The sequence below is a fragment of the Brachionichthys hirsutus genome, chromosome 9 (assembly GCF_040956055.1).
Source record: "Brachionichthys hirsutus isolate HB-005 chromosome 9, CSIRO-AGI_Bhir_v1, whole genome shotgun sequence".
In the NCBI taxonomy this organism is placed as follows: domain Eukaryota; kingdom Metazoa; phylum Chordata; class Actinopteri; order Lophiiformes; family Brachionichthyidae; genus Brachionichthys; species Brachionichthys hirsutus.
This window is the reverse complement of record NC_090905.1, coordinates 4,270,227-4,289,128: the sequence shown is the minus strand read 5'-3', so window position 1 is coordinate 4,289,128 and position 18,902 is coordinate 4,270,227. Positions and strand designations below refer to the sequence as shown.

At 41.3% G+C, this 18,902-nt stretch overlaps 1 protein-coding gene across 1 annotated transcript; it reads right to left on the bottom strand.

The window, feature by feature from the left end:
* Positions 1-4,061: 4,061 nt before the first annotated feature.
* On the bottom strand, positions 4,062-18,787 carry comp (cartilage oligomeric matrix protein). Its single transcript, XM_068743268.1, has 19 exons — positions 18,721-18,787; positions 8,825-8,898; positions 8,689-8,740; positions 8,447-8,595; positions 8,220-8,357; positions 7,998-8,075; positions 7,638-7,790; positions 7,464-7,568; positions 7,175-7,282; positions 6,907-7,066; positions 6,575-6,693; positions 6,389-6,441; positions 6,111-6,304; positions 5,840-6,018; positions 5,704-5,752; positions 5,375-5,571; positions 4,915-5,087; positions 4,631-4,770; positions 4,062-4,388 (listed from the first exon to the last, which is right to left on the bottom strand). The coding sequence occupies exons 1-19, from the start codon at positions 18,785-18,787 to the stop codon at positions 4,330-4,332; spliced, it is 2,247 nt and encodes a 748-aa protein (XP_068599369.1). The 3' UTR covers positions 4,062-4,329.
* Between the last annotated feature and the right edge of the window lie 115 nt (positions 18,788-18,902).

Below are 18,902 nucleotides of genomic sequence, written 5' to 3'. Positions count from 1 at the left end.
ACATGAGTACTTTACTGTTCTACTTAAGTGTCTAATGTGACGATGTATTTTAGTAACTTATTGTGTTTCAGAGAAACCTTTGGTCAGTGATATTTGTGATTATGTTGTGTAAGGTTTGACAAATCAATGTACTGTATTTTGTATCGGTACAGTTTGTAGCCAAATTGTTTTTAAAGTGGGGCTAGGAAAAAACCCTCAAATCTTAAGAAGGGTTTGCATTTTTTAGAGGGAGTGCAATTATGGGGAGGCTTTTTGCTCCTTGACAGGGAAGCTCTAACAAAAATGCTATGGATCTTTACCGCAAATCCTCGACGCGTGTACAAAGTCTAGTATGATATTTAAATGTCTGATTTGTTGGATATCTGACTATCAAAGCCTGTAAAGGATTTCATAAGATTTTTAAAAGTTTAAGAATATAAGGATATTTTTTTATTTAAGGTATATTTACTTAATTCAGTAAAACTCCATAAAATATATTCTGTATAAGAAGCATGTAATTATATACTGCAAATTTTCAACAGCAATGAGAGAAGTTGTCCCCTCAGCATTACAGCGAAAGTCATCTCAAAAGTAATCACGTACGTAGTATAGTTTAAAATTGTTTACAACAAACTTGAAACTTCCAAGCTCAAAATGTTTACACAAGATATACCTAAAAATGTATATATATATATATATATCATCTTCAGCGGTTTCCTTGACACAAGTCAGTTTTGCCAAATTGCTTAAACCCAGTTCTGTCATGACAGAATCGGTGTTCGCTAGCCTTTTGTCAGAGTTTCCCTGAGAGGCTTGTGCAGCTCTGGGGGGGTCACATCCATTATAAAGCTGGTGTACAGATGCAGTAATCATTTATTCACTCAAAGGGAAGCTTTTCCACACACACACACACACCTTCCTGAAATGGAATCGCTTTTAGTTGATGCTTATGTCTGAACTTGTACGATTACTTTTTAATGTTTATCTGTGATCCTCCAATGTTGTTTTTTTCTTGCCTTTTCCTATGCAAATTAGACAAACTTTAAAGGAAAAATCCACCTAAAAAAGATTAGTGCTGGATTTAATCTTCTGAAATTTTATTTTAAAGGTAGCTTCCCAATGCCAAAATAAACCACATCCAACCTACATTATAAAAAAAAAAAAAAAAAAGCCGGGCCAGTGTGTAAAATGTAAATTTGCTGACATCAAATTCTAAATTAGGATATAATTTTCCAAAATGATTAGAAATGTCTGTGCTATTTTCAACCACATGGTGTCAGTGATTTGCATATCACATTTTTTTGGTTTACATTTTACACAGCGTCCCAACATTGGTCAGATTAGAAGTCAGGCATCGTTCTTACTGCAACTACACCACTGAGTCAAATGGGCAAATATGTAATTGGAGATGAAGTATTTAGCTTGTTGCTATGATATAGAAAGATTCATGTTAATTTGTCCAGCTTTTTGAGTTTAGAATGAGTACAAGACATCCATCAAGTGTTGGCCGTGGTGCTTTGACAATCAATGAGTGAAATGTATGATAGATTACATCAGAAGCATAGATCCAGCTTTATTTTGAAATGATCTCCCTCATTGTTTTTAATACATTTTCCAGAAGTACCCTTGCATATCTTTCTTTACAACTGAACTCTAAAGTTGGATTTTTCCTTTAAGCCACTGAAGCAACGTTATCGTTATTCCTAAAAGATAAGCTTGTTTGAGCCAAACTTCACTGTCAACAGTGATTTTGAGCTTAACTTTCACTTCTATTTCGTCATCTTGCTGAAAACAAAGGCCTACGTGTCAATATTGTACATATATGCTATAGCTGAAAGAAAATGCATGACTTAACGTACAGTCAAAACCTCTAAATGACGGCCTTCTATCGCTCTGCAGGTTTAATTTGTGTAAGATAACATAACAAAGGGATGCATGTATGGGTTTTTCCTGTGCAAGTTAGCTCAGTATCCTGTTAAGTGACTCTGTTACCTCCATGTTTTTATAATGCTACATGGCGAATGATGAGGGAATGTTCTTTTTGTTCTGTTTTTTGACCTGGTATTTGCAGTCTTTGGTCCTGTGTCACAGTCCGGCCAGATTCTCCTCCTCCTTCTCTTCTGAGGAATCAGGCTGTTGCTTGTTCCTCTCTTGTTCTCTCTATTCATTCTGTAGCATCTAACCGTGTGCGGGTGTAAACGGTCAATTCTAGCATGGAAAGAAACCCACGTTCAATCAAGCTGTTCGTCTCCTTGAAGCTTTTGCTTTATCGCGGAAAGCAGAAGTCGGTTCTGTCTTGCAGAGGTTGCAGATTGTTTGCGTATGCGGTCTCCTGCAGTGGCATGATAAATGCATTGCGCTGACCCTTATCCCTTGTTATGTGCGGGAGTTCGATCTGGGTACTGCATCAGATATGATTGTTTTATCTTGTCCATCCCTGTCATGTCAGGGTTGGGCCTGGGTAAAATGTAATTCCCTTTTCTGTGCAATGTTTTAGTCCATTAGTTGCTTTGCACTTTATTTGTGGCTTCCTGACTTGTGAGCAGGGACTGTTCTGCCTGATGTGAATGCTGACTGTTTCACTCCTGATGTAAGCTATTTTTCATGTTAAAGAAAAGAGTACTTATCTATTTTAGCTTGTGTTTTGTTTTGTTTTTATAAAACGGTGAAGATTTTAGGGGATGCAAAATCAGCAAGGGCTTACTCCTGAGCAGTATGTGCGCCCGTGTTGGAAAGGAACGGCGCTCAGAATGTAATTTTTCTTTTGTCGGTTATTCTGGCTGTGCAAAGCATTTGGTAGATGTATCACGTTATACAGGAGTTGTCCACATTTCCTCCAGGTTATAGATACTTATTAATAGTGACAACATGTGACAAATATGTCGGATGCCTCTTTCATTTATCGCTGATTTGCTAACAAAATTAGCGATACAAACACTGACAAGGATTTAACAAGTTATTTACACCTTTTAATTAATGCTAGTTAGTGAAACATCTGGGGGGGGGGGATAATAAGTCAACTTGGGATGGCAGAGTTGAGGTTGCACATATTTGTTCAATCCTTTGTTGATGGAAAAAGTTAGTCGTCTGAGGCTTAATGAAACATTTAAGGCAAACTCCATTTTCTTAACATAAGACGAATAAATCGCCTCAATATATTTTCTACATATTGCAAAGTAGTTCTGACTCATTTGTGGGTAGTATCCTTTGTAGTATCGGTCGTTACGCTGGATGTTTGTGTTGCACCGAAGGCATTGAAGCAGAAGTCCTTTGTTTAAAAGTCCAAGGCTGAAAGGAGCAAGTTGCTGCTTTGCCTTCACTACCGGTACTTGTTCTGAGTCTTTTCGGTCTGAATAAAATCTCCCTTTAATGATACTGGGTTTTTAAAATGACTTTACAGCTCTCGCTAGAAAAACAGTTTGAGTTATACTGAGAATAGCATTATATCACTGTTGTCTTGTAAGTCGTAGTAAAAGATCTGTAGCTATTTATTTGTTGCCATGTTAGTCTCCTTATGTGATCATCTGTTTATAATATGAAAGAAAAATGTCAATTAAATTGAATGTGGAAGACAGATTTTTCTCCGTACCCTAGTCTTGATTTGCAGAGTATGCTGTCTGGAAAAACTGTCCGATGTCATTTTACAAAGGTCCCAGCGTGTTGCTGTGGGCATGCATGATGTTTTGATCCTGTTGTATATTGTCTTTGCTATCGTTTATATTTTGTAACCTGTATTTCCAAATGCAAAATTTAAAAGATTATTTTGGATATGCGCATGCTTGTTCAATGTTCAGAGTGTTGATTTCCACTAAAAGCTGTTGAGTTAAAAAAGAAAAAAAGCAAGTCTTTTCTGTTACTTCGAATCTAATGTTTGTAGAGTAGCTTTTGTTTTAACGAACAGCACATTTAATACGAAGATATGCAAAGTTGCTTTACTTGAAAATTATTCAGTCCTCTTTACAGTAATTCTAAACACTACATATGATGAGGTTTGCGATTTAAAAATATTGGTTTATTCTTTTATAATTGTTGATTAACATTAGAATAGCCATTGTAATTTTATATGACATAGAAGTGATCAAAATCCACATTTATTCATTGCGGACACATTTTTGCAACATAAAAATATACCTTTCAGAAATATAGATTGAAATCTAAAAATATAATATTTCATAGCAAAATGATTTGACATTAACAGTAAAATGAATAATTGATGTAGTATTTGGATATGTAGTTCTGTTACATCTGATTATATGAAGTCCTTCTTATTCTTCTGATCATATGCATCATAGCTCCGATCATAGTTGTACTTTGAAGAGTGTTCTCGAAACTCCCCAGTCTCACTTGTCCTTAGGCCACCAGCCGGACCTGTTGGTTTCTGTAGGTGTCGAAGTCCTCGGGAAGAGTGTCTGAAGAGAGAAACCACAGGGATCACTGGTCGGCATTCTTGACAGCAGTGCATGCTGCATTGAGATAATAAAAGTTGATAATGGACAACATAAGGATATTCAATTTCATATTTAACAAAATATCCTAGAAAATTTGTAAATTAAGTGGTGAGTTTTTAAGTGTATTTGGAACAGACTGATAACAAGGTTGTATAAATACGTAAAAAGACGGCGAAAGCCACAGAATTGGAAAGTTGACTCGCCATTGCAGCGATAACGTAAATTGGCCCAGATGATATTCTCCTGTGAGAAGCAAAACACTCCTAGTCGCCCTCCTCTCATCGTGGCGTCGATGATGACGCCCGTGTCCGCCACAACCAGAGGTCCCTCGTAGAAACGAACTCTGCGGCCCCAACAGAGAGACAACATGGCAAGGATTCAATCAATGAGTTTGCAGGGTCAATGCTCATAACAGCTTCTTCCATGAGCATTCATCTCTTGGCAGAATGTGACATGGACCAATTACGATTGGCCTCCAACGCCCTACCTGATGTAACCATCAGCAGGACGGTGTTGGAGGAACCACCGATAAGAAGTCTTGTCCTTCCAGCCGACATTGCGAGCATCTTTCCACAGGAGTTTGACCTGGTCGTTAGTGTCACCAGTGTGCCACAGTGCATTCCTCAAGTTTTCCCCTGGACCCGTGGTCGACTTTACGGCCTTGTGGAAAACACGAGAGTAACAAGCTTCTTAAATCTCTGGACAAACCACCGTTTGACTTCCATTGATTCCAGGAGATCAATGAATATGCCTTGTGTGTTTATCTTTAAAACTAGTGATGCTTCAGGGAGGACAGAATATTGTTAGCGCTCTACACAGAAAAGGTCTGGATTTGAATCTAGAACCTTCTTGCCGTGGAGCAACCATACAGTGTTGGGCTGTCTCTCAGTTAGTATTCGTTTTTTGCTTCATCTAGGGCTAGACAGATGTAGAAAAGGGTGGATCACCTTCAGTTGGATGCCTGGTTCTGCCACAGCCCTGAATGGGTTCCCCTGCCAGTAGATCTGTTCCACCTGCTTCCACATCACCACATAGAAACTGGAACTGTCCTGGTACCCAAAGATAAATCCTGCATAGTCGTCATCTGTCACCGTGTTGACGTGAAACGTCCCTTCAAAATCCACACCGCTGAAAGCCGTGTAACCTGGATTGGGATGCAGGTGTCATTCGCTTAAACAAGAGTGACTTTATGAACGTCTTGAATTTTGTACCATTTTGCTATCAGGCTGATCTGAACTACGGTTTTACTTTAAAAAGCAAATGTTAATCCTCTTACCAACAGCCAGTCCAGGATCGCTGTTCATTGTCTGGACGATCTCTCTTCCCTGCTCAAAGGAGAGTTGATTGAAGAGAAATTGATTCTAAAAACATGTTTTTGTATTTTGTTTCAAAAAGACGAAATGCAATGTAACCTGGTTCAGCACCACCCAGTTTGGGTCAATCTGTGCGTCTCCCTCGGGATCTAAAACAACGGTTTGATACTCCCTGAAGTCGGTGAGGGTGACCTCGGCGTTTTCTGGACAAACGTCAATGGTGTCGATGACGGTGTCATTGTCAAAATCCTTCTCGCAGACATTACCCACGCCATCGCCTGAGGAGAATCATACGCTGCCTCAGGACAAGATCAACGAAAATGAAAATGGCACATTTACTTCACGACTGTCGGAAGGGCCATTTACTCACCATTAGAATCCTCTTGCAGAGGGTTGGGAATCAGACGACAATTATCAGGACCAGGTGGCAGCAGGTCTGGGATGCCGTCGTTATCATCGTCATCATCACACTCGTCTCCTTTGCCGTCCTTATCGGTGTCAAGCTGGGAGCTGTTGATGACGGCTGGACAGTTGTCACGCGAGTCTTGGTGGCCGTCGCCATCACTGGGCAAGAGAGACTTTTACTGGTACTAGTAACACAGATAGGTATATTAGTGTGTGTGTGTGCGTGATGTGGCTGCACAATACCTATCCTTGTTGGTGTCACAGGGGTCTCCAATTAAGTCATTGTCCATGTCCATCTGAAAAAGATGGAGTGAAATGATGTTACCATCAAACTGAAGAGTGTCTTTGTGACACGTTGTCAATCTTTAAATGTTTTTTAAAGCATTTACTGCAGATACGTTGGGCTCTTTTTTGTTTTTGTTTGTTTACCTGATCAGGGTTTGGAACATAAGGACAACTGTCGCAGGCATCTCCCACTTTGTCTTTGTCCCGATCTTTCTGATCAGCATTGGGAACCCTTCTGCAGTTATCCAGGTGGTTTGGGATTCCTGAAATTAAAGTGTGCTTCAGTGGATGTTCAGGCACTTGAAACTCCAGTTGTTTCTTTGTGGCCTTTGGTGCAAAGACTTACAAATATTGGTTCAATAAATCAACATTTTAAATCGAGGCGATCTGCTGCATAAACCTCAAAACCTAGAAACGTAATGAAATTGTAAACCCGCACTGAAACAACTGTAAAAAAAATCAAGCTGAACACAAACCATCTCCGTCAATGTCTTCATCGCACTCATCACCAAATTGGTCCACATCTGTGTCTTTTTGGCCATTGTTTTTGACAGCGAGGCAGTTGTCGCAGGCATCACCAAAGTCATCCTCATCAATGTTCCTCTGGTCGACATTTGGTACCAACACACAATTATCCTGCAAAGAAGTGATTTCAGCCAGTGCGGATGCAGAGGCCTTGGACTAAATGTAGCCACACAGGATGTCCATTCATTTTATGGTTTTGGTTTCCTTTTACATACAAACCTGTACATTAAGGATCCCATCCCCATCTGCGTCCTCATCACAGGCGTCCCCAATTCCATCACCGTCAACATCTTCTTGACCAGAGTTGGGCACCGTTAGACAATTATCCTGAAAATTTGCATGCTCACTATGAAATTATTTCTCTAACCATGTGGCAACAAAAGTTGCCTATAAACATTCTACAAAGGTATTATTTCTGACAGACTGTATGGATTATACTTCCCTATTCCTACATAAAACGCATGAATATTACATCCTTTGGAGATGACTAAGTCATTATGTGGCTCGCCTTGTAGCAGTTCTTCTCTGGGCAGTCTAGTTTCTCATCGGGGAAGCCATCGATGTCAACATCAGCTCCGCAGAGATAGCCGTTGCCAGCCCATCCAACTCCACACTGTGAGCAAAGATGGTGTTTTATGGCCTGCACAGACTGTTTTCAGAAGTAGAACGTTCATCTTTTCACCTGACACTCGATTTGACCTTCTCGGTGGACAACACATTCAGCACTGCCATGGCAGGGGTTGGGTTGGCCGTCCCCACAGGCTCTCTCCGGCTTACAGCCACGCCGTTGATCCCCAGCGTAGCCCCCCTTACAAGGGCCGCACCTGAATGAGCCCTGGTGACACGAAACGGATCCATGTATTGTTGCTTTATCATTAGAAAGACTACATCAAGCATCTTGGGTTATAGTTAGTGTTAGGATTATTCAAATAGTCTATTGGAGGCGAGGGTCTGCAATCTCTGATTGTCTCTTGTTTTTTTACATGTGCATCAACTCTCTATTTACAATCATTTATTTATCTGGAACAATATTTTTACTCACAGGAGTGTTAATGCAGATGGAATTCGGCACACATCCTCCGTTGTTGCTGGCATGACACTCATTGATGTCTGTGCACACCTTCATATGGAACGGAGGCACACAATAGCATCATTTAGTGTGACTGGAATATGCACAAAAAAAAATCTAAGTGAGGCAGAGAGAAATTGATGATGTTTGGAGAATTAAAGAGGTGCTGCTTGGTGTGTCATTCGTGATTTTGACCTGTTTGTGGGCGATGGCGAAGGCGAGGCCGACACCCTGGACTTGGGGCCCAGTATATCCAGCAGGACATGAACCACAGCGGAAACCCGGGGAGGTATTGATGCATCGCACACCCATAAGGCAAGGCTTCACAGTACACTGTCTCAGAAACCCAAGATGCATCAACATGCAAACTGGTAAACGTGATTGTAATTGTATTGGTAATGCTTCATAATATTTCTGCGTACCTCATCCACATCAGTGCAGAAGCTACCGTTGCCTTCCATGCCTTCTGGACATGGCCCACACTGGAAACCGTGCGACGTCTCCATGCATCTCACCCCTGGATGGCAAGGGTTCGGCACACAGGAGGGACGAGGCTGAATTCCTCCCATCCCTGCGGAGAGATGTGAGGATATAATATAACGTTGCAGAAACAATCACGAATGTAGATGACCCGTCAGCATTTCTGTTCAGGTAGTCAACTCACCACAGGCTTCACATTCCATCACAGTGTTCTTCAGGAATACAACCTCCTTTATCTGGAAAATACAATCGGTAATTGGTGCTCATCCGAAGTGTGAAGGGATATGAGTTGTATACTACATGTTTAATGGGTTTTTAACCTGTTGCTTCAGGAGCTCTTTAATCTCGGCAAGTGCTAGATTTGTCATTTTAATCTGACTGATAATTTCTCCATCTGAAAAGAAACAAAGAAATGTTTGTCATTCTTTGTGGATGTGGATGTGAGGGAATGGCCGCGATGCAACATAAAGAAAAACAACTCTCTGTTTAATAGATATCGAGTTCACGGCACCGCCACGATCACACCTTTCAAATTATGCATACGTTATTGATAAAGTTTTTACCATTGCATTGTTAGATCTACTAAACAAGATTGAAGTAGCTCTGGATAATACTCTGGGAAGAGTTACAACTTCAATGAAATGGAAAAAAGTATCAAAAATGATATTAACAACAGCATATTTCCAGTTCTGTTTAGGGCATGGAACCAAGAAGGTTTTTTCCATCTCCATTGTCTTCTACTTTTCAGAATTCTCAGTCGCATGTTATCCTGGGGTGGCCTCTTTGATGGGGGGGGGGTGCTACTTCTGATGTGCTTGCCAAGTTTCATGGGTTTTCAACTGTGTTCAGCCCCCTAAAATCACATTTGTTTGTGTGGAGAAAGGAATTATGATGCCTTCAAAGACAATAGGTTTCTTGCAAGTCTGGTGCCACGAGCTTGCTGGCCCCTGACGCTTGGTTACGTGATCCACTGCTTATCGAGTGTCAAATGCTTTGCTTGAGCTACCTCAGCCACCGCAGGCCTGACTTTAATCCACTACCCGAGCATTCACTGAAGTCAGAGATGCTTTCGTTGCAGCTGCAAAACAGATTTTCTGGAATACGCTTCTTTTTTTTTTTTTTTTTTTTTTACTTTGTGGCCGTTTCTGTTTTTCTACTCTGCTAAAATAAGTTTTGGTTTTCCATTCAGAACATCCATTTCAAAACATCGGTCCAATACCAATCGCTGAACAATGCAGAGAAGGAAAACGTTCTCTCTTTGACATGGGGCTGCGTAATATTTAAAAGAATCAATAAACTCTCAGAGTTAATAAAGAACGAGTGCAGCTGCCGACCCAAATTCAGCACATGCATTCATTTAATGGAGGTGAATGCCGTGAGTAACGTCGGTGTCTGAATGACAAACACTGTTATTCATCCATATATAATGCTGTGGAAGGGAAACATGAAAAGACACTTTTTGACACAATGACACAACGAGCCCGGGGAGGGTTAACCGAGACGTTTGAGCTAAACGGAGAGCCGAAATGTGCTCTCAAGCTTTAACTGGCTGCTTTAAATTTCCCCTCCATTTGCACTGAAAGATTGTGTTCTCCAAGATCTTTTCTGTTGTGATGAGATCCTGAAGGGACATGCTGCTTGTACGGAATGAGCCAAAGGCCCCATCACCCCCCCCCCCCCCCCCCCCGGAGGAGCCACAAGAAGGTTAAAATCTCTTGAGCGAGAAGCAGATGTGGTGTTCCCATTAGCAGCACGTCTGTTTACTGAATGGATTCCACAGCGGAGAGACTAAATGCTGGAAACAGATCACCTTTACTGCTAATAGAAGAATACATGTGACTTCTACAACAGAATCCTCGCTGGGATTGTTTTTCCGCACCGTGCGCACACTTGGAAATGCTTTGCACAGAAAGCTCGTGCATTATTTCAAGAATATTTAAAAACTGTGAATTTATTATTTTTTTCATCTGTCTAGAACATTTTTACAGTCTGCCAAGTCCAATAGGTTGAATTGTTTTATCTTGTGTGGCATAAGTTAATAGCGGTTGATTATCGAGTCCCGACTGGAAAATAGTGGCCACAACAACTTTGCACACAAAAATTCAGAAATTCAATTTACAGAAATGTTACTCTCGGTGTGTTTCCACTGTGGTATTTATATATTATAACACATTGAATATAACAGGCGTACCCACAGTGCCATTTAATTCAAATTGTGAAGGATGTAAGTGGCAACTTGAACCCATTTATTAATGCCTCTCTTAGAAATACCTATTTTCCCATGATGAAAATCAATCAAGCTTCATTGAATAGTTTCACATCTTTTACAGGACGTGTCAAAGATGCCTGTGTTCTCACCTCTCTGTCCGGCTGCAGGGTTTCCTCCCATGAACAGCACACAGGTCAGCGGCAGAAGCCACAGCATGGTTGAAGTTGTGTCGCAGAAACTGCAGATACAACAGCTTTGTGTTTTCTCTGTCTTCTAGTTTGAGTTCAGACTTAACCCTCCTCCTGCAAACCTGCTTCCAACCTCCTTGTTTTGGTTTTACTCTCTTCCACCCCCTCTTCCCAGTCTTACATCACCATATTTTCCCCTAAAACTCCTCAGCAAAGAAATATTAATGGAATTCTGACAAATAGGAATATCAGTTTAATAATGCATGATAAAACAGTTCACACATTTTGTTCTATCACCTGCATGCATTGAATCTTTGCACACTCATGCAACAACTATGTTCTTGTCACGTCATGTGCCCAAAGATGCTTTGATTAATAAATAATAAACGTTATAATAAAATAAGACAGAAGACAACTTTGAGACTCGAATCTTTATTTTGCCGATTTTTGCCGAAAGAATAACGATACAGTTGGTTTTATTGTTGATGATTTGGCGTTTGAGTTGAATGCTTTGCTTTTGACTAAATGGAAGCTTTATGGTTAATTTCTCATTGGGGGGGGGTTCGGTTCACTGATTACATTAACATATGCAGAAAGAATAAAGAAGCAGTGTTGCCTCACAAATCCGAATTGTGGTCTTTCTGTGAGGAGTTTGTATGTTCTCCTCGTGTCTGCGTGGGTTCTCTCCGGGTTCTCCGGCTTCCTCCCACCACCACCCAAACACATGCAAATTAGGTGAATTATTTATGAGGTCCAACGCCGCAGGGATGGTGGTGGCCAGGCCCACAGGGTGGACCGGTATTCGGGGTACAGCCAATATGTTGATTCCCAGTGTAGCCCGGCTTACAAGGGCCACAGTTGAATGAGCCCTGGTGACACAAAACAGATCCATGTATTGTTGCTTTATCATTAGAAAGACAACATCAAGCATCTTGGGTTAGGGTTAGGATTAGGATTAGGGTCAGTGACAATCAATAATACAGACACATCTCTCCAGCAAGTTTATTTATTTACATTTGCCACAATAGACTTCAACTCAGATCAGAGCAACTAATGATAAAACCTGGTTTTCTTCAACTGCACAAATTATTTTCATATTTGCTTTAAATTGCAGTTTAGATCATTTAATATCACCTTTTTCCTGAAAGCTCATTAACCTTCTCTGAAGGTTAATGAGAATTCTTCTGTTTACAAGAACCAAGTACCTGAAAGGCCTCAGATAATACGTGAAGAACATGAAATGTACCGGTAATATGATCCTGGATAACCCAACATCTGCTGAAGTCATTTATTTTTTACATGTGCATCAGCTCTCTATTTACAATCATTTATTTATCTGGGATAATTCTTCTACTCACATGAGTGTTAATGCAGATGGAATTCGGCACACAGCCTCCGTTGTTGCTGACATGACACTCATTGATGTCTGTGCACACCTTCATATGGAACGGAGGCACACAATAGCGTCATTTAGTGTGACTGGAATATGCACACAAAAAATTGAAGTGTGGCAGAAAGAAATCGATGGTGTTTGGAGGATTAAAGAGGTGCTGCTTGGTGTGTCATTCGTGATTTTGACCTGTTTGTGGGAGAGGGCGTAGGCGATGCCGACACCCTTGACTGGGGACCCAGTATATCCAGGAGGGCAGGGATCACAGCAGAAACCCGGGGAGGTATTGATGCAGTTCACACCCGTAAAGCAAGGCTTCACAGTACACTGTTGACAACAAAATCTCAGAAACTCAAGTTGCATCAAAACGACAAACTGGTGCTGTTCCACTAGTTTACTGGGATGATTGCCCAGTTGGTGAATCACTACAGTTCTATGATAGATCACCGACACCACCCAAATTACAAGAAAGTATCTAAATCATTACTCAGTGTTACTGATTCTGATTGGCTCGTGTGTGCCCAGTATTTGGAAATCAGAAAGAAAGTTCTGGATTGGCTGATGCGAGTCCTGACTGACTGACTGACCCTGAAAAACGTCCAGACTCAGCATTTAAAGTCAAGAAACAACAACATATGTTATTTTCATATGACAAAATCTACAGAGGCAAACAAAATGCTTTCTTTTTTAAAACCCGTGAGTGTCGTGTTGATAGACATTGTCCACCTACACAGGTAGTGACTTATTCAGGCTGATTTAAGCACTTGTTCAAGTTGAGCAGATCTAAGGTTGTAACTATGTGAGCTCATAATATTTCTGCATACCTCATCCATATCAGTGCAGACGATACCGTCGCCTGTCATGCCTACTGGACATGGCCCACACTGGAAACCGTGCGGCTTCTCCGTGCACGGCACGCCTTTATAGCAAGGGTTCGGCACACAGTAGTGATGGTGAGGATGGTGATGATGGTGATTATCTGAAGGGAGAAGTGAGGATATAGTAAAATGTTGTTGCAGAAACAATCACGAATGTATAGGAACCATCAGCATTCCTGTTCAGGTAGTCAACTCACTACAGGCGTCACAGTCCTTCAAAATGTCCTTCAGGCATATAATCTCCTTTATCTGAAAAATATAATCGGTAATCACACTGAATTACAGCATTTGGTGCTCATCAGCAGTATGAAGAGATACGAGTTGTATACTACATGTTTAATGAGTTTTAACCTGTTGCTTCATGAGGTCTTTAATCTCGGCCAGTGCGAGATTTATCATGTTAATCTGATTGAGAAATGCTCCACCTGTAAAGAAACAAATAAATGTTTGTCATTTGCTGTGGATGTGGATGTGAGGGAAGGGCCGTGATGCCACATAAAGAAAAACAACTCTCTGTTTAACGGATATTGAGTTCACGGCACCACCACGACCACACCTTTCAAATTATGCAGAAATCTTTGATAAGGTTTTTACCATTGCATTGTTAGATCTAGTGAATAAGATTGAAGTAGCTCTGGATAATACTCTGGGGAGAGTTACAACTTCAATTAAATGGAAAAAAGTATCAAAAATGTTATTAACAGCAGCATTTTTCCAGTTCTGTTTAGGGCATGGCACCAATAAGGTAATAATAGTTTCACATCTTTTACAGGACGTGTCAAAGATGCCTGTGTCCTTACCTCCATGTCCGGCTGCAGGGTTTCCTCCCATGAACAGCACACAGGTCAGCGCAAGAAACCACAGCATGGTTGAAGTCGTTTCGCAGAAACTGCAGATACAACAGCTTTGTATTTTCTCTGTCTTCAAGTTTGAGTTCAAACTTAACCCTCTTCCTGCAAACCAACCTCCTTGCTTTGGTCTTTATACTCTCTTCCACCCCCCCCCCCCCCCCCCTCTCTGACAAATAGGAATATCAGTTTAATAAGACATGGTAAAACAGTTCTCACATTTTGTTCTATCGTTTCTTGATTGGCCATATCTAATGAAATAATTGCCAATTACATGTTGTGCTGGTAACAGGATTGTGTGATGTGTACACCTGAATACATTGAATCTTTGCACACTCATGCAACCACTATGCCCAAAGCTGCTTTGATTAATAACTGACTTTATAATAAAATAAGACAAAAGACAACTCTGAGACTCAGATCTTTTTTTAACCAGGCGGAGCAACTGCGGACGGAGGAAGGTGGACGAAGACAAAGGTCGACGGAGGAAGGGCAGACGTGGAGGAAGGTGGACGGCGACAGTATGTGCGTTTACATGGACAAATTTAATCAGATTAAAAACTTGATGGAAATAAAAATGCTTCATGTACACACCCAAATCGGATTAGTCTGACCCAATCAACCTCAATCCGATCAAGATTCTATTCCGAACGAGAGGGGTGGTTTATACCAATTAATGATCCGATCAGGGCGCACAGTTGAAGCAGAGCGAGCGAAAGACAGAACTGGTCAATATCTGAGACAAACATGTTGCCGGAGATATTAAAGGAGGAAACTAACAGCGCAAACGGGGAAACGCGTGAAATAACGCTGACGTTTAAAGCAGAAACACTCGGAGCAATGTTTTGTTTACAACGGAAGTCACTACGGCTTCTTCTTCTACTATTTCCAGCATGTCAAAATAATTTATTCTGATCGAAAGTGTTGTAGGGTTTTACCAAACCCTCTTCCGGTTCTTGTTCTCCGTAGTGGGTGCGTATTCAATGAGAAGAATGTGGGTTAAGATTAAGACATTTATATAATTAACAGATCAGTACAAGTTAGTTCAGATATCAGCGCTGAGATTCCAACACAGCTCTCGTGCCCGCGCTTCGTTGGAATGAAGACGCTTCCTGCTTCGTCCTCACGTCATTCTGTCCCCTAAAAACGAAACTTTGCTCCAGCCAATCTAAGCCCATGTTTATCTGTGTTGTGTGATGTCACTGTTGTGATGCGTTCAATTGAAATCAGTCACTACAATAACAAACTAAACGTGGCGCGTCCCTGTTGTTCTGTCGGCATGTAAACCCGTTGTGGAATCCCATCTAAATACGGAAATTCCCTACAGTGTGATGCATGAACACACAAGTCCTAATCGGAGCAATATCGGATTAAATACATTTTGTCCATGAAAACGCACCATTGACTCGGGGAATGTTCTTTATTGACTCGGGGAATGTTCTTTATCTTGCCCACTTTGGTCGTTGTTTTTTGTTGACGCAGGTCCATGATAAGACAAGGTGGGGGCTGAGATGCTTTCGCGCGTCTGACCTCTGGCGTTTTTGTTTTTTTTCATCTCTGAATGGGTAGCGATTTTTTTATTATTGGTAAAGTTTATAAGCAGTGATTTATCTTCACTTGGGAACAGATTGATACTGAGATGAACTCTACACAGATTAGGAATAGCTGCCAACACAAAACATAAATTAAAAACCACCACTTTATTTAAAGACACAAAGTTGTCCTCATTTCAATGTAAAAAGCAGCAATGCTCTTTCATGTAGTGCTTTATTCACATTTGAATTTCTGATTTTCTGACAGTCAGATATGTATGTATGTACCTTCTATTTCTTTCTGAACTTATTGCTTTTCTTGGCCTCAATAGAAAATACTGATTTGGAACAGCAGCCCAAAACATGGATCACCTTACAGATGCAGATTTTCACAAATATATAAATAACGAGGTTTACGATGTCCAGGTCGGGTTGAGGTGTGAAACATTTTCTGTGGTATTTACAGAATCCTGCATAAAATTCGGAAACCCCATTTTGCTCCAACAGAAAGGGTCTCGCTTGGTTAAACATCAAACTGCTCCCTTCCCCGGAACAGAATGGTATCACCCATCATGTGGAAACCATGATGAAGGCCAGTCAAATGCAGTTTCACTGGAGCCTACTCCGCTTTCTTGACTTTCCTCTTGCGAGCACCCTCGCTCAGCTCTTCCTTGGTTTTGAGGGATGAAGATGGGGAACTAGTGGGAGGATGATGATGGTGGTGGTGGTCCTCCTCACATCCGCCCAGGGGGGAACCAAACAGTAGGTGGCAAACCCAGGACTCGATGAGAGCAAAGGGGGAGCCGTGAGAATGTCGGGCGGTCATGACCACCTGAAGGAAGACGGTGTCAGTCAGGGGAAATCAACATGATTTTCCAAATGCACCTAATGACCATCAGTGCTGTGAGAGCCGGTCCTACCCTGGATTTATTGTAAAATGCTGATTTATTGAGGGATGCTACTGAGAAAATCTAGCCTCAAACAATGACTTTTTAAAGGATCTTCTGTTATCTTTATCTAACACCTTTTTTTGCAATCACGTAGCCTCCTCCAACTCCCGTTGGTGAATTGCAACACAGTCTAATCTGATCTCACCTTCGTGGTAGCCATGAAGAGGGTGACGATGAGGATGAGGGTGCCCTTGGACACTGGCAGCCAGCGTGCCTCCTGAAGGGTGAAGAAGATGGTGCCGTACAGACTGGCTTTTGTCGGGCTACAAGGACCGGGGGGAAATGTTTGAGCACAGAAGAACAATGAAATGCATATTAGCATTGAGGTATAGAGGGAGATAAAACATTTACACGTGGATATAATCATTCAAAACATTTTTACCATTGCATTGTTAGATCTATTAAACAAGATTGAAGTAGCTCTGGATAATACTCTGGAAATGGAAAAAAGTATCAAGAATGTTATTAACAACAGCATATTTCCAGTTCTGTTTAGGGCATAGCACCAATAAGGATTTGTCCATCTCCATTTTCTTAATATGTCTTCTACTTTTCAGTGTTATCATGGGATGGCCTCTTTGATGGGGGGGGGGGGGCTACTTCTGATGTGCTTGCCAAGTTTCATGGGTTTTCAACTGTGTTCAGCCCCTTAAAATCACATTTGTTTGTGTAGAGAAAGGAATTATGATGCCTTCAAAGACAATAGTTTTCTTGCATCTCTGGTGCCACGAGCTTGCTTGTAGTCAGAGATGCTTTCGTTGCAGCTGCAAAATAGATTTTCTGGAATACGCTTTTTTTTTTTTTTTTTTACTTTGTGGCCGTTTCTGTTTTTCTACTCTGCTAAAATAAGTTTTGGTTTTCCATTCAGAACATCCATTTCAAAACATCGGTCCAATACCAATCGCTGAACAATGCAGAGAAGGAAAACGTTCTCTCTTTGACATGGGGCTGCGTAATATTTAAAAGAATCAATAAACTCTCAGAGTTAATAAAGAACGAGTGCAGCTGCCGACCCAAATTCAGCACATGCATTCATTTAATGGAGGTGAATGCCGTGAGTAACGTCGGTGTCTGAATGACAAACACTGTTATTCATCCATATATAATGCTGTGGAAGGGAAACATGAAAATACACTTTTTGTCCTTCTCAGGATGGCAGAAACCAGATGTGAACATAACATCGATGTCAGGAAGGGACATATTCGACTCCTCGGCCGCTCAATCCCCCCCCCCTTGTTTGCCATCAAGTCTCTGCGTCTGTGCCGACCAGAGAGATTTAAGACATTTTGCTGACAGTGTCTCCCTGCTGTGGCTAAAAATGACACAACGAGCCCGGGGAGGGTTAACCGAGACGTTTGAGCTAAACGGAGAGCCGAAATGTGCTCTCAAGCTCTAACTGGCTGCTTTAAATTTCCCCTCCATTTGCACTGAAAGATTGTGTTCTCCAAGATGTTTTCTGTTGTGATGAGATCCTGAAGGGACATGCTGCTTGTACGGAATGAGCCAAAGGCCCCATCATCCCCCCCCCCCCCCCGGAGGAGCCATAAGAAGGTTAAAATCTCTTGAGCGAGAAGCAGATGTGGTGTTCCCATTAGCAGCACGTCTGTTTACTGAATGGATTCCACAGCGGAGAGACTAAATGCTGGAAACAGATCACCTTTACTGCTAATAGAAGAATACATGTGACTTGTACAACAGAATCCTCGCTGGAGGAATTGTTTTTCCGCACCGTGCGTCAGTACAGTGCGCACACTTGGAAATGCTTTGCACAGAAAGCTCGTGCATTATTTCAAGAATATTTAAGAACTGTGAATTTATTATTTTTTACATCTGTCTAGAACATTTTTACAGTCTGCCAAGTCCAATAGGTTGAATTGTTTTATCTTGTGTGGCATAAGTTAATAGCGGTTGATTATCGAGTCCCGACTGGAAAATAGTGGCCACAACGACTTTGCACACAAAAATTCAGAAATTCAATTTACAGAAATGTTACTCTCGGTGTGTTTCCACTGTGGTATTTATATATTATAACACATTGAATATAACAGGCGTACCCACAGTGCCATTTAATTCAAATTGTGAAGGATGTAAGTGGCAACTTGAACCCATTTATTAATGCCTCTCTTAGAAATACCTATTTTCCCATGATGAAAATCAATCAAGCTTCATTGAATAGTTTCACATCTTTTACAGGACGTGTCAAAGATGCCTGTGTTCTCACCTCTCTGTCCGGCTGCAGGGTTTCCTCCCATGAACAGCACACAGGTCAGCGCCAGAAGCCACAGCATGGTTGAAGTTGTGTCGCAGAAACTGCAGATACAACAGCTTTGTGTTTTCTCTGTCTTCTAGTTTGAGTTCAGACTTAACCCTCCTCCTGCAAACCTGCTTCCAACCTCCTTGTTT